This window comes from Melospiza melodia, chromosome Z, assembly GCF_035770615.1.
Source record: "Melospiza melodia melodia isolate bMelMel2 chromosome Z, bMelMel2.pri, whole genome shotgun sequence".
Taxonomy (NCBI): domain Eukaryota; kingdom Metazoa; phylum Chordata; class Aves; order Passeriformes; family Passerellidae; genus Melospiza; species Melospiza melodia.
In genome coordinates this window covers 10,238,637-10,250,644 of record NC_086226.1, presented here as the reverse complement: position 1 = coordinate 10,250,644, position 12,008 = coordinate 10,238,637, and the positions used below count along the sequence as shown (strand labels likewise).

At 39.4% G+C, this 12,008-nt stretch overlaps 1 protein-coding gene across 1 annotated transcript in view; it reads left to right on the top strand.

Annotated features, from left to right (window-relative positions):
• Nucleotides 1–10,478, top strand: part of MTMR12 (myotubularin related protein 12) — a 33,058-nt gene extending 22,580 nt beyond the window's left edge. The window contains exons 11-16 of the mRNA XM_063179702.1: nucleotides 2,129–2,207; nucleotides 3,808–3,878; nucleotides 4,780–4,952; nucleotides 5,644–5,811; nucleotides 6,628–6,789; nucleotides 7,760–10,478. Coding sequence (XP_063035772.1) covers nucleotides 2,129–2,207; nucleotides 3,808–3,878; nucleotides 4,780–4,952; nucleotides 5,644–5,811; nucleotides 6,628–6,789; nucleotides 7,760–8,335 — 1,229 coding nt within the window. The 3' untranslated portion in view covers nucleotides 8,336–10,478. The remainder of the gene's footprint in view (nucleotides 1–2,128; nucleotides 2,208–3,807; nucleotides 3,879–4,779; nucleotides 4,953–5,643; nucleotides 5,812–6,627; nucleotides 6,790–7,759) is intronic.
• Nucleotides 10,479–12,008: the final 1,530 nt, after the last annotated feature.

Below are 12,008 nucleotides of genomic sequence, written 5' to 3'. Positions count from 1 at the left end.
TCCTTTAGAAAGCAATCAAATGGGAGCCATGTGAAAGTATGATCTTGGCTTTCTGACTTCTTTCTTCTGAGACTTTCCAACTATTTTGCTGTTAAGAAACACTTTGACCCCACCTCTTGAGATGAAAAAAGCTCCACTCGACTTCTAATATAAGGTATTTGAGTTTCACACTGAAGATTTTGTCTAGAATACACTGTCAAATTGACGGTGAATCTTAAGAGCTAAAAATAATTACTTTTTTATGTGATTTCTGGCAAGTCATCCTCTGTAGAAAAAAAACCTAAGCTTAAATTTAGTCATTTAACCTGTGTCATGAAATACTGTGTATTTCAATGATGTAATTGCATCTTTGTCTTATATTCATGCAAAAGGGAATGTGTTGAAACTGCCATCTAGTAAGTGTTCTTGCAGCTTTTTAAATAAGGTTTGACAGTAGACTGGACCTCACTGAGTATAGCACTATGCACTTTCAGTCTGAGAGAAACATTCAGGTACCTTTTGCAGAAGTACTAAGATCTTAGAGAAATTTATTACCTTATTACCATATTTTAAAGTCTGAACATACGAACCATTACTTTTATCCTGTACATGCCTTGTTAATATGGTATAGGCAGCTTGTCCTGGCCATGGCACTCCCAGCCCAGAGAGCCAAACGTGTCCTGGGCTGCACCCAGAGCCCCGTGGGCAGCAGGGCAGGGAGGGGATTCTGCCCCTCTGCTCTGCTCTGCTGAGACCCACCTGGAGCCCTGCATCCAGCCCTGGGCTCCCAGCACAGGAACCACAGGGACCTGCTGGAGCCAGCACAGAGGAGCCACCAAGGTGATCAGAGGGATGGAGCAGCTCTGCTGTGAGGAAAGGCTGAGAGAGCTGGAATTGTTCAGCCTGGAGAAGAGAAGGCTTCAGAGAGACCTTATGAAACCTTCCAGTTCCTATAGGGACTACAAGAGAACTGGATAGGGACTTTAGATGAGAGCATGAAATGACAGGACAAGGGAAAACGGGCAGCTTTGGATTGGTATTGGGGAAAATTTCTTTACTGTGAGGGTGATGGGATTTGGTGAAAACTATGTCTAATGCAACAGAGCTTTTGTGGAGAACTACTTTCTATGGCCAGGGTGAAAGAAGTTGGGAGAGGGGTTTAAATTGGGCAATGAACAGGATGAGGTTCTGCTCGTGTAGCTCTGCTGCATGGAGGCAGCACAGCTACAGGAATAAAACACGTGTATGTCTGTGCATTTGAGGCGTAGGTACAAGATCCAGCAGAGACGGTAGTGTGTAAATGTGCTGGAATCGAACACTGGAAGTGTTTGGAGAGACTCTGGGAGGTGGGCAGTTACACCGAAACTTGTGGAATTGAAGCTGTTCTGGAAAGGATGGGGGAGGAGGGAATTTTGTCTATCTGGTTTCTCACTAGTAGAACTGTTCTAGGTCTTGTGCTTTAAGCTTTGTCTCATGCAGGAAATGTAATATATTCTGGTTTTAATTGATTATATCAGCTTGTGAAAGCTTTCCAATATTTGTTGACTGGCTTTGATAGAAATAAAAACAATGGACACTTAGGTGGCATTTGAAAAAACCTACAAAAGTCCTAGTCATAGGTGTTTAATGACTTTATGGTATTGAACTTGGCCTCCCTGTTTATGTATTTTAATGCCTTTTTTTAGTTGCAGCGAAAGCTGTTTAAAACATTTTTCAGGTAGTCTTACATTCCATAAATTTTTATAACCTATTTCTAAAACCCATTGGTATCTCTGGTTCTGACGGTAATGATTTTCAAATCCAGGGTCTTTAGGTTAAGCTTTATGTAGATCATCATCTCTGATTAAACTTTTTTATTCCTTTTCCATTTTGTCAGCAGATTTATTTACCTGGTTTAAGTGCCATGAACCTCCAACTTACTTTTTCTAAAAGGCTGTGGTGCTGTAAAACTCTGCTGGGTGTTTGTAGGACTACTTCACTTCCTTATTTAGTTATAAGGTGTCAACTTTAATAGCGATTGAAATTTGCTGACTCCTTAGTATTGGTTGCTTTATACTGTTCATAACTGAAGGAATATTCAATGGATGACTGTTAATTATCATTGTGTATGTATAAGCAAGCCAATTTTTGTTTTTCTTTTTTTTTGCAGATAACAGTACGGACTTCTGGGCAACTGATGTGAAATGGTTTTCATTACTGGAGAGCACAAACTGGCTAGAAATAATCAGGTTTGCTGTATCTTCAGCTTTCTGTGTTTCAAACTGTGGGTAATTGCATTTGTAGTGGGTTTTCTAGCTAGTTTCTTGAAACGGAATTCTTTACTGCCAGTAGGAAAAGAAATTAGGACAGGCTTATGGCCCCATTTATGGTCCCATTTATATATCTTATTTCTGCAACTTGAGACATGTTTTTAACAGTGCAGACTTATGTTAAGTGTTCTACTTTAAAGGATATGAGAAGTAGGAGATCATTTCAATTACAATTCTTCCAGAGAGCCAGTTAAAAATACAGATCCAGTAATTTCCATCCTGCATTGTCACCTTCTTTCCAAACTCAAGAATCCTGTTTGTTTCTTGTGTGAAACTATTCTATGTCTCTGACTGGCCTTGCCATTCTTCTCTGTACTCTCTACTTCTGTAATGTCCTTTAGGATGAGATGTGGTGCAGTGTTCAAGATGTTAGTCCACCAAAGATTTATAAAAGAACTTTTCTTCTCAGTTTTGTCCCCATTTTGTGCTGATTGTTCCTTAAGTTCTCTTTTCTTCTTTCAGCAGTCCACAGTGAGTAAGTGTTGGAATGGCATTGGCTAACTTGAGGCTTGTTGTAGTGGAATGTTGAGGAGTTTTGTTTTCAGTATTACTTTGTGCTGACTCTTTTGTCTGTCAGTTTATTCTGTAATCAGCTAATTACCATGGAGTGCTTCTGCTGTCAGCTCCAGTCCCTCTGGTCTTAACAACAATCCATAAATATTAATAATTATTAACTTGTTAATCCAGAATTTAAATATGTTTATTGAAAGGTTCTAGTGAAGATCATACATGTTGAGAAATTCATTGACATAATGAAGATCACAGGTAGTTTAAAGTAAAAGCCAGGCTGGGTTCCTATCCTTAGGTTGTTTTGAGACTGGTCATTTCTGTACTTGGATCCAGTTCGTTCCTGGATCAGCCTGTTCTTGGCTTTTGTAGTTAGTAGGAATACTTTGTCACATGCTCTAGATGATAGAACAAAAAAGAATCTGACAATTCCAAACTTAAGAAATAAACTGTCAGCTTCTATTAGTGACCTAAGATATTGCAAGAATCCCAATTTGTGTGCAGGCTTTTGCTAAGAATAACTGACTTTATGAAAATTTAGATCTAGATGTTATATCTGGTTTTATGTGATCTGTAATTCCACTCAGTCTTCCTTGTGTAATAATGTTCTCTGTATTACTTTTGTCTGAGACTTTACAAGAGCTGATTGCTCATCCTCCCCTCTCTCGCTTGAAAGCAGATTTTGGAAGAAATGTAGAATGTAGTATGTTAAAACATAAATGTGGCGATATTGGCTCTTTCCAGGAAAAAGATCTGGTTCTTAGGAATTGTAATACTTCAGTGTGTGTTGGCTGCTGTTGATCCAGCATAAAGTAGTGTATCATAGCAACTGAAAATGCATGGTTAATGGCCAGATAAAATGTACTTGAAGCTGAGCAGTTCTTAGTTTACACAAACTGAGCATGGGTTTTGCATTTTAAGGAACTAGTGGAGTTTCAAGTATGGCATTCTAACCCTGTCTAGGGGAAACTAATATAAGAAACTTCACTCAACTTTTCCTGTACCAAAACAGGAAGGTCTTGAAGAAAGCCATAGAAGTTGCTGAGTGTCTGGAAATACAGCATACAAATGTTCTCCTTATAGGTAAGAATTTAATGAGATAATCTATATATTGATTTGTTTAAATTAATTTTGAAGTAAATTAAGCTTCCTGTAGTTAAAGAAAATAGCAAGCACAGTTCCAGAGTATGAATGAAAAAGCTGCTGATAAATTGGCAGGAGAGTCTTGCATAAAGAAGAGGTAACATTCCTGTTTCCCAGTTTATTTTATTTAAGGTCTTTTAGGCCCTTTGCTGTACTTTAAGGGGCACGGGAACCATATCCACACAAAGGACCAGTAATATGAAAACTTTTAAAAATAACCTTTATATTTTCTAGATACATGTTGGATATTCTGCAGACTCTTTATTAAAAATACATGGAATAATATACTTACTGTAAACGTGTTGAGCAGTTTATTTTCTTAGACTGAGTAACCACATGTAAAACCAAATCTCGAGTTAACCATTAAGTGACTCCTGGATTGGTAATATAGTTGAGTTTTTCACACATACTGCCATTCGAGAAACCTAACACAGGCAAGAGGTTTTCTGGAGGCACCTTTTGGAAAGGTGAAGACTGTATGTTACCTGAGGAGGCAGTTTCACACCTTGTGAAAAGAGGTGTGGAGGGTAGGAAGGGTAAGGACAAATGGCTGGGCTGAGGGGCAGTGTGTGCTTGTGGGAGGCTGAAGGGCACAGGCAAGTTACAGTAGGAAGGGCTGGGGCTTGCAGGTTTTATTGTCAAAGTATTTTCCCAGGATAAGCATGTAAGTAACCTTAAATTTGGAATCATGGATTAACTTCTCCCTGACTTGCAAAAATGTCTGTGCTGCTCTGATCCTGAAATACAATTTTGTTTATGTGAACGTGGCAATGCTTTGCTTTCTTACATAATGTTTGAGGAATGGCTCAGTGTAGAATGTGGTTTCTGTTCTCCTTTGTAGAAGAGAGTGCTACTGATCTGTGCTGTGTAATCTCGAGTCTGGTTCAAGTGATGATGGATTCATACAGCAGAACAAAGTCAGGGTTTCAGAGCCTTATTCAGAAGGAGTGGGTGATTGGAGGACATAGCTTCTTGGATCGCTGTAACCACTTACGCAAAAGTGAGAAAGAGGAGGTATATTTTTTTAAATTGCTTTCCTTACTTATTATTTATAAGCTTACTCAGCATGAAGAGGGATTTACCTGTTAGTCCAGAAGTTCCAGTTACTCTGAGGATCTTCTGTTTTGTTTTGTGGGTTGATGTTTGTACAGTGTCACTGTTTTTGCTGTTTAGAGGTCAGCAATGGCTTTATTATTAAAGAGAACAAATGAAAAATTTCCCAGTCTTGGGAGTCTTTTGAAAGTCATGTATCCTGTGCCCTTGGAAACTGTGTTAAATGGTAGTAGCATCCATAGAAATAACTCAAGCCTATTCCTGTCACATCTGGAGGTCAACTTTTTACTGTCTTGCTTTGGGACTAGATTAGATTGCTATTCAAATGGAAGTAATAGGTGTCAACCGACTAATTCTGATCAAGAATTGATATAAACTAGTTTTGCTTTGCCACCTTTAGAAGACTGCATAGTGGCAACCTTTAAATTCAGAGTAGAAGGTGCTGATCTCTTCTGTCAATAATTGGCCAAGGATAGCTCAGATAATGCTTCTTCAAATTTCAGCCAAATGTACATGCAGCAGTTCTGTAGTTAATCAGGCTTCTTGCCTTACGATTTGTATTTGGAGACACTCAATTCTATAGAATACATAGTTTGCATGGTGGAACAGTTTTAACTTTTTCTGAAACTGATGAAATATTTTGTTTACTTAGGCTCCTGTTTTTCTGCTCCTGCTAAATTGTGTTTGGCAGCTGGTACAACAGTATCCTCCAGCATTTGAGTTCACTGAAACTTACTTAACTGTCTTGTCAGACAGCCTCTATGTGCCTATTTTTAGCACTTTCTTCTTCAATTCTCAACATCAAAGAGACACTAATAAGGTAAGGGTTTGGTATTTTGTGGATGCAGTGTGTTGGAGAATGAGTTTGACCAACAAACAAGGAACACACAAAAAAAGCTAATTCTCAACAGCACCATTTTCCTTACTTATTGAACTGCCTTGAGGGGTGAACAATGCAATTTTGGCAATAGGCAGGCAAGTTCAGGACTTAGGAGTTTATGATGACAGAAGGAATACATTACCTGTAATATGTAGCTGCAGTTTCATGTTTAGTGCCCTTCAGTGAAATTGGAGCTCCTTAACCTACAAGGAATATGCAGCTGTCAGCAGAATAAGTTATCTATGAGATTCTTGTGTAGTATATTCTGTTGTATTCCAAAATTAACATCTTCTGAATGCTGATTTATATTTGGTTCATGCTCTTCTCTAGCCTAAGAAGCTGGGAGCAATGGGAGTATCCTCTGCAAGGCTGCACAGAGACTAAAGGAAAAAGTGAAGATTACTGTCTTTCATACAAATAAATTGTTGATCGCAAAATCTAGACCAGTAGCACTGCATGACTGCAGTTCCAACTTTTGCTGTTTGGAATTGTAATGTGCTGCCTGTGTTTGAGGAATCCAATTGTCTGTCTCTTGTCCAAGTTTCAAAATGTCTTTTTTTCTGAGAATATTTAACTTTATTTTCATCTGTGAAAGTCTGATTGCACTGTTGTTGTTCAGTTATTGAACACACAGAAAGCGAAAGTGTTGTTGCAACTCTGTGGCCTTTTTTCTAAAAAGCAAGTTTCTTTATTTCACCTTGACTTAGTCAGAATTCCCTTCTGGCACTATTAAATGTGACCTGTTTGTTTTGGCAGAGTGGGGAAAGCATCAAGACACAAAGTGGTCCTTTCAGATTCCTTACGGTGTGGGACTGGTCTGTGCAGTTTGACCCCAAGGCCCTGGCTTTCCTGAACAACCCTCTTTATGCAGAGAAACCAAAACCAGATAGAAGTCAACGGAAGACTTCACGGTTCAAAGTAAGCTGTGTGCTGCTAAACTGTGTTTTCAGTTCTAGAAATATTTTGCACATCTTATTTCAAATGTTCTCACAGTGAAAGTGTCGGTGCAGACTTTTTTAAATTGACAAAATACACGTATACCTCAGACCCACCTGGATTTAAGAACCCAGTTTGCATGCACCAGAATTGTAAATAACTCTTTTATAGTTCATAGCCATGAAGTTAGGGATTTTTTTCCTTCATACTTCTATGCAAGTCTGTTGGTAAGCCATGAGATTTAATATTCAGGTGAGTTGCAATGATGTGTTTGAAGGGAGTTAATTTAGTTGTTCCATGGAGTACCTGACTGAAATACATAGGTTTGTGATTGCCTCCCTAATTTTAACTGGAGTGTGTGTGTGCACTTGGAGAGGGAGGGGGATCAACAACAGCAAAAAAACTGACTGGAGTACGGAGGATTATGGGTGGACCACCTCATTACTGGCACGTAGCTCAAACTCAGGGAAAAATTCTTGGAGTAGCCTCTTTGAATTGCAATTCATTGGTAAATTCTGTCCTGTATAAAGCATTCTCATGTGAGACACTGCCAGTATGATCTACAGCGTTTATCTGAGATGCAGTGAGGGACCACTGGATAAAAACCTATAAATAAAGTGCTCTCTGATTTTTAACTAGCTTAAACTAAACATGGACACTGGCAATACTTAAATGTAAGCAAAGGGCTTGGCTTTTTCAAAGACAATTGCTTTATTGGTGTTACTTTTGGTTAGCAGGGAAGGAAGGTGGCAACACTCAGTATGCTCTGTAAAGTATTTGATGTACTGAAAAATAACTTAAACAAACCACTGCTTCTCTATATAGCTCAAGTGACTATTGCTTGCGAGAGATTCCTGAATACAACTTTGTTTTTCTTCCTCTTAAAACTGCTTTCTGAAGTCCCATTGCATTAATATTTATCTGAGTATTTTGCCTTTTTTCCCTCTCAAAGCATCAACGGCAACTTTCTTTGCCACTGACACAGGCAAAGCCTTCCACGAAGAGAGGATTTTTCAGGGAGGAAACAGATCTTTTTTTTAAAAACATTCTGGGTAAAAGAATTGGCAAGTTCATTAATTCTTCAGATGAGCCCCCTAACAGCTTCAGGGAGTTTTATGATAGCTGGCATAGCAAACCTGTCGACTACCACGGTCTTCTGCTGCCGCGCATCGACGGCCCCGAAATCAAAGTCTGGGCACAGCGTTACCTGCGATGGATTCCTGAGGCCCAGCTCCATGGCGGTGGAACAATAGCTACAGCTGCCAGGATTTTGGACTTGATGGAGGAAGTGCAAAGCCTGCAGGTAAAAATGGATGAAGAACACAGTCAGGCTGTTTCTGGAGACATACATTCTGTTCCCTTGCTGAGGAATTCTGCCCGTTTGTCATCCTTGTTTCCATTTGCTTTACTGCAGAGACAGTCTGTCAAACCAGCTTTACCCACTAGCACCTGGAAAGACTTGGAAGATGAAGATGACTTGGTCAAGAGGGATGATGAATTTGTTGACCTAAGTGGGGATATGTTATGACATGTATATAGATTACAGTGTGGATTGTATGTGGCTAAGCACTGAGTTTTAAATGTTGTGCTGTATCTTCATATAAGGAACTTGAGCATCTGCAAACTGTTTAATGGGTTTGTGGGGTTAAAAATCCTTGATTGGAAAGACCTAGTTGCTGTAATTAACTGAGCATGTTTTGAACTTCCATTTCACTCTAACAATATTTATTGCAGAACCATATTTTTAGCATAGGTGTAATTCAAATGGGAGTGTTGGCTGTAGTAACAACATGGCCACTCTGTTAAAAAAAAAAAAAAGAAAAACAGCAAAAGAATACTTTCTGCTGTAAAGGTAGAATGATAAATGCATATGGCAACAAGCATGCTATCTTAACATCTCTTTCCCCGTACTGGGAGTGGAGTACTCTGATTTGCAAATTCCCCCCACATGTAAACAGTGAAAGATGCAACTAACTGTGCACTCACAAGTCAGCTTTTGACAGCTGAGGAATACTCTTGTGGTCACCAGGGCTTTTCTGTCTGCTGTTGGATCAACAGAAGTCGTGTGCTTGCCCCTTCCCCTTTGTCAGTGTTGGTCTTTGTGGTGTCGTTGTCACAGGTTGGCTGCTCTGAGCCTGTGCATGCACTTAGCTCAAGGGTCAGATGCAAGAGCTTAATGACACATTTCAAGTCTTAATGTATGGCTGCTGTGCTACATGCCCTTGCTGCCTTGAAATTTTATGTTTGCTCTTAATTTTAACGAATGAGATTTCAATTTGCCATGAGTATGTTTTCTCCTTTTAAGTAGAGGGAGACTTTCATTGGAACTTTTACCCCACTGATGCCCGTTGCCTTTAAGGCTTTCTGTAGCTTGCACTGAGACTCTCCACATAGCAGGGAAGACACTTTTCCTGTAGTCCTGCAGTGAAGCAGGATTTGCAGTCTGTTACCACTTGTCATGAGTTGGTACAGCTTATGAATGTGGTGTTTATAGAACACTCGTGTCCTGTTGCTGGATGTAATAACAGTACCTCAGTGAAAGAAGCCATAAAGAAATGCCTGTTGACTTGGATCTACTGTGTGTATGTTTATACAAATTTTTACTGCAAATAATTATCCTTTGTAAAGCTGAATATTATTTGACTGTCAGATCTGTTTTTAACCCTTAAATTCTGTAATACCCCAAGAATGGATTGAAGTCGTAAAATCAGTTACACTGAGAGGTTACACATTGAATATTTTCTCTGTTCTCATAACAATTTAGAAATCCATGCTGGAAAACTTGGCTGGTGGATAAACTGTTGCTTAAATTTGATCAGCTCAGTGAAACTTGGGGATATTAAACTTTTGTTACTGACTTATCACTTCATACTGAGTTGTTTTAATGTATAGCAACAATTCATCAGCAGCCCTCTGAAAACAAATTCTCATAACTGGGAAAGGGGGGAGAGCTTGATGCAGCTATGCCAAACTGAAGCTTTCCAGCTCTTAATTGCCTTAAAGTCTTAGTGCGAGGACAATACTTGAGTTCGTAGTGTTTTATTTAAAAATACAGTAGTACTATGCTTTCTTCTGTGATATTTACAGCTAGCACTTGCTAGAATGGGCTGTACAGCACATTTTCTTCAGACTTAGTTGTAATTCATGTGACTCATGTATGCAATAACACTTTGCATGTTGAATGAGCAGTGTATTATTACAGTGAAGAAATACTTGTCCTTCTAAGGTCATTTGGGATCAAGGGTGGAGTTTTTTTAAACACTGCCATAAAAAAAAAAGATATTAAAATGATTTTCTATACTTTTGATCAAACGATTGTAATGTTTCAGTTACGAAGATTACATACTTGTATTAAAGAACAGATGTTGGACATCTTATTTGTACATAAGTTATCAGAAATATATATAGAAGAGACATATATATCTGGAATTGAACATGGAAACACTTCTAATGTAGAGTAAATACCATTGTTGTTGGTTTTCTGCACTGAAGGATTGGAAATATACTTCATATTTTTACTCCGGGCTTTTGTTTTTACCTCCAAGTTTTAACACTGAATGCAAGCTAGCAGTTTTTCAGGTTTCTATCTTCTTTTTCCTTCTTTTGATTAAATATTGTTACTTTTCTCCAGGCTATTTGAAGAGTGTCAATAAAATATACTTTGAACTATTCATCGTGAGATAAGAATGTATGTTTAAGGTCCACATTTCAAGTGATGCACTAAATCACAGCAGACTTCACAATCTGCAAGGCTTTTCTGGTTATATCCTGATTTTTACAGACTGTTAAGTTGTCCAGTTTTGATCTGGCTGTACTTCTGATGCCCCCAGTGCAGGAGAGAGGACAGTTCAGTGCAATGAAGCAGGATGGCTGTGGGAAGTTAAAGGTGATCTAGAAATTGGCTGCTGAGTGTGTGTATTGGGGGGGTTATTTAAAGAGTGTTTGTTTCTTAGCAATATAATTGCTAAGTGTTATTGTCTTAGCAATATACTTCCCCCACATCCAGGGTGAAATTTGTTCTTGCATTGTTACACTAAGCCACTTGGAGTTGCCACAGGGGGGTATTTCTCAAACCAGATCTGTGTTTGATGGGGACTACGGTGGCCACAGTAAGCTCTGGAGTACGGCTTGTACTTGTGATTTTAAAATTCCACTTTTTTCAAGACACTAGAAATTGCTAGCCCCTGGTCAAAGGCAGCACTAGCGCAAATCACACATTAAAACCCCATGAACATTACAGGGCTGTGCCAGCTTTGTTCTTGAAGCCCCACACAGCAATAGCTCTGGGTCATGTTGTACCACAAGGTGTGCCTCTGCCTCACCCACAGCTGCTGAGGAGCAGCAATTGTACTTTGACCGCTTAGCTTTGATTTAGGGCTGCATTCACTATTGAAAAGGCTCAGCTATTGATGTGCAGCATAAAGGAATGCAAACGTGTGCTTCATTAAGGTGTTTACAGCCAGCTTGCCCTCCTGATTTTTGCTCCAGCCGAAGGTTTTTCCATTTGTGCCTGAAGCGCAGAAGCATAATTTATTCCAGAGGCAGGTGAATACTTTCTGATGATGGTTTCTTACAATGGATTAGTTTTGTCACAGCAGAGGTCACCTTCATTCTAAACTACCTGGAGACCTCATGCAGTATTTACGGCTGGGTGCTCCTTCACAAAGAGCTAGGTTTTGCATAAATCTCTAAAAATTGTGTGAAGGACTTAATTTTCTGGGATAGGAAGGAGATTTGAGTAGTGAGCTTAGCTGAGTCTGAAAAAAGCATTCTGTGTACAGCACTATACATGCTCTTCCAGGGTAAATAGGAGAGGGTGAGGAGTGGATGGGGCAAAACCCTTCTTAGGATCTTGCTTCCTTTTTCTTGATTTGTAATAAAGTCAATGTGACAAATGCTTTTTGCCAGCATTTGCAGGATGACAGAGCTTGGTGGGATAATAGAGTTAACTTGGAGAGGAGTGGACACAGAAGATAAGGAGAGCTGATACTTGAGCTGGAGAGGCAGTTACGCGAGGAGGGCACCGCCATGTTGAGAACAAAGGCAATGGTTCTTCAGCCTGTGTTAGCAGGGCATGCCTAGACATTTACACACAGTTCTGAGCCCCAGAGGGCTCCCTCTGCTTGGGTGGTCACAGCTTTAAAAATGCTGTGGAGGCTGAGAAGATGTAATAGAGACTGCTACTATCTTGGCAAGTGTTT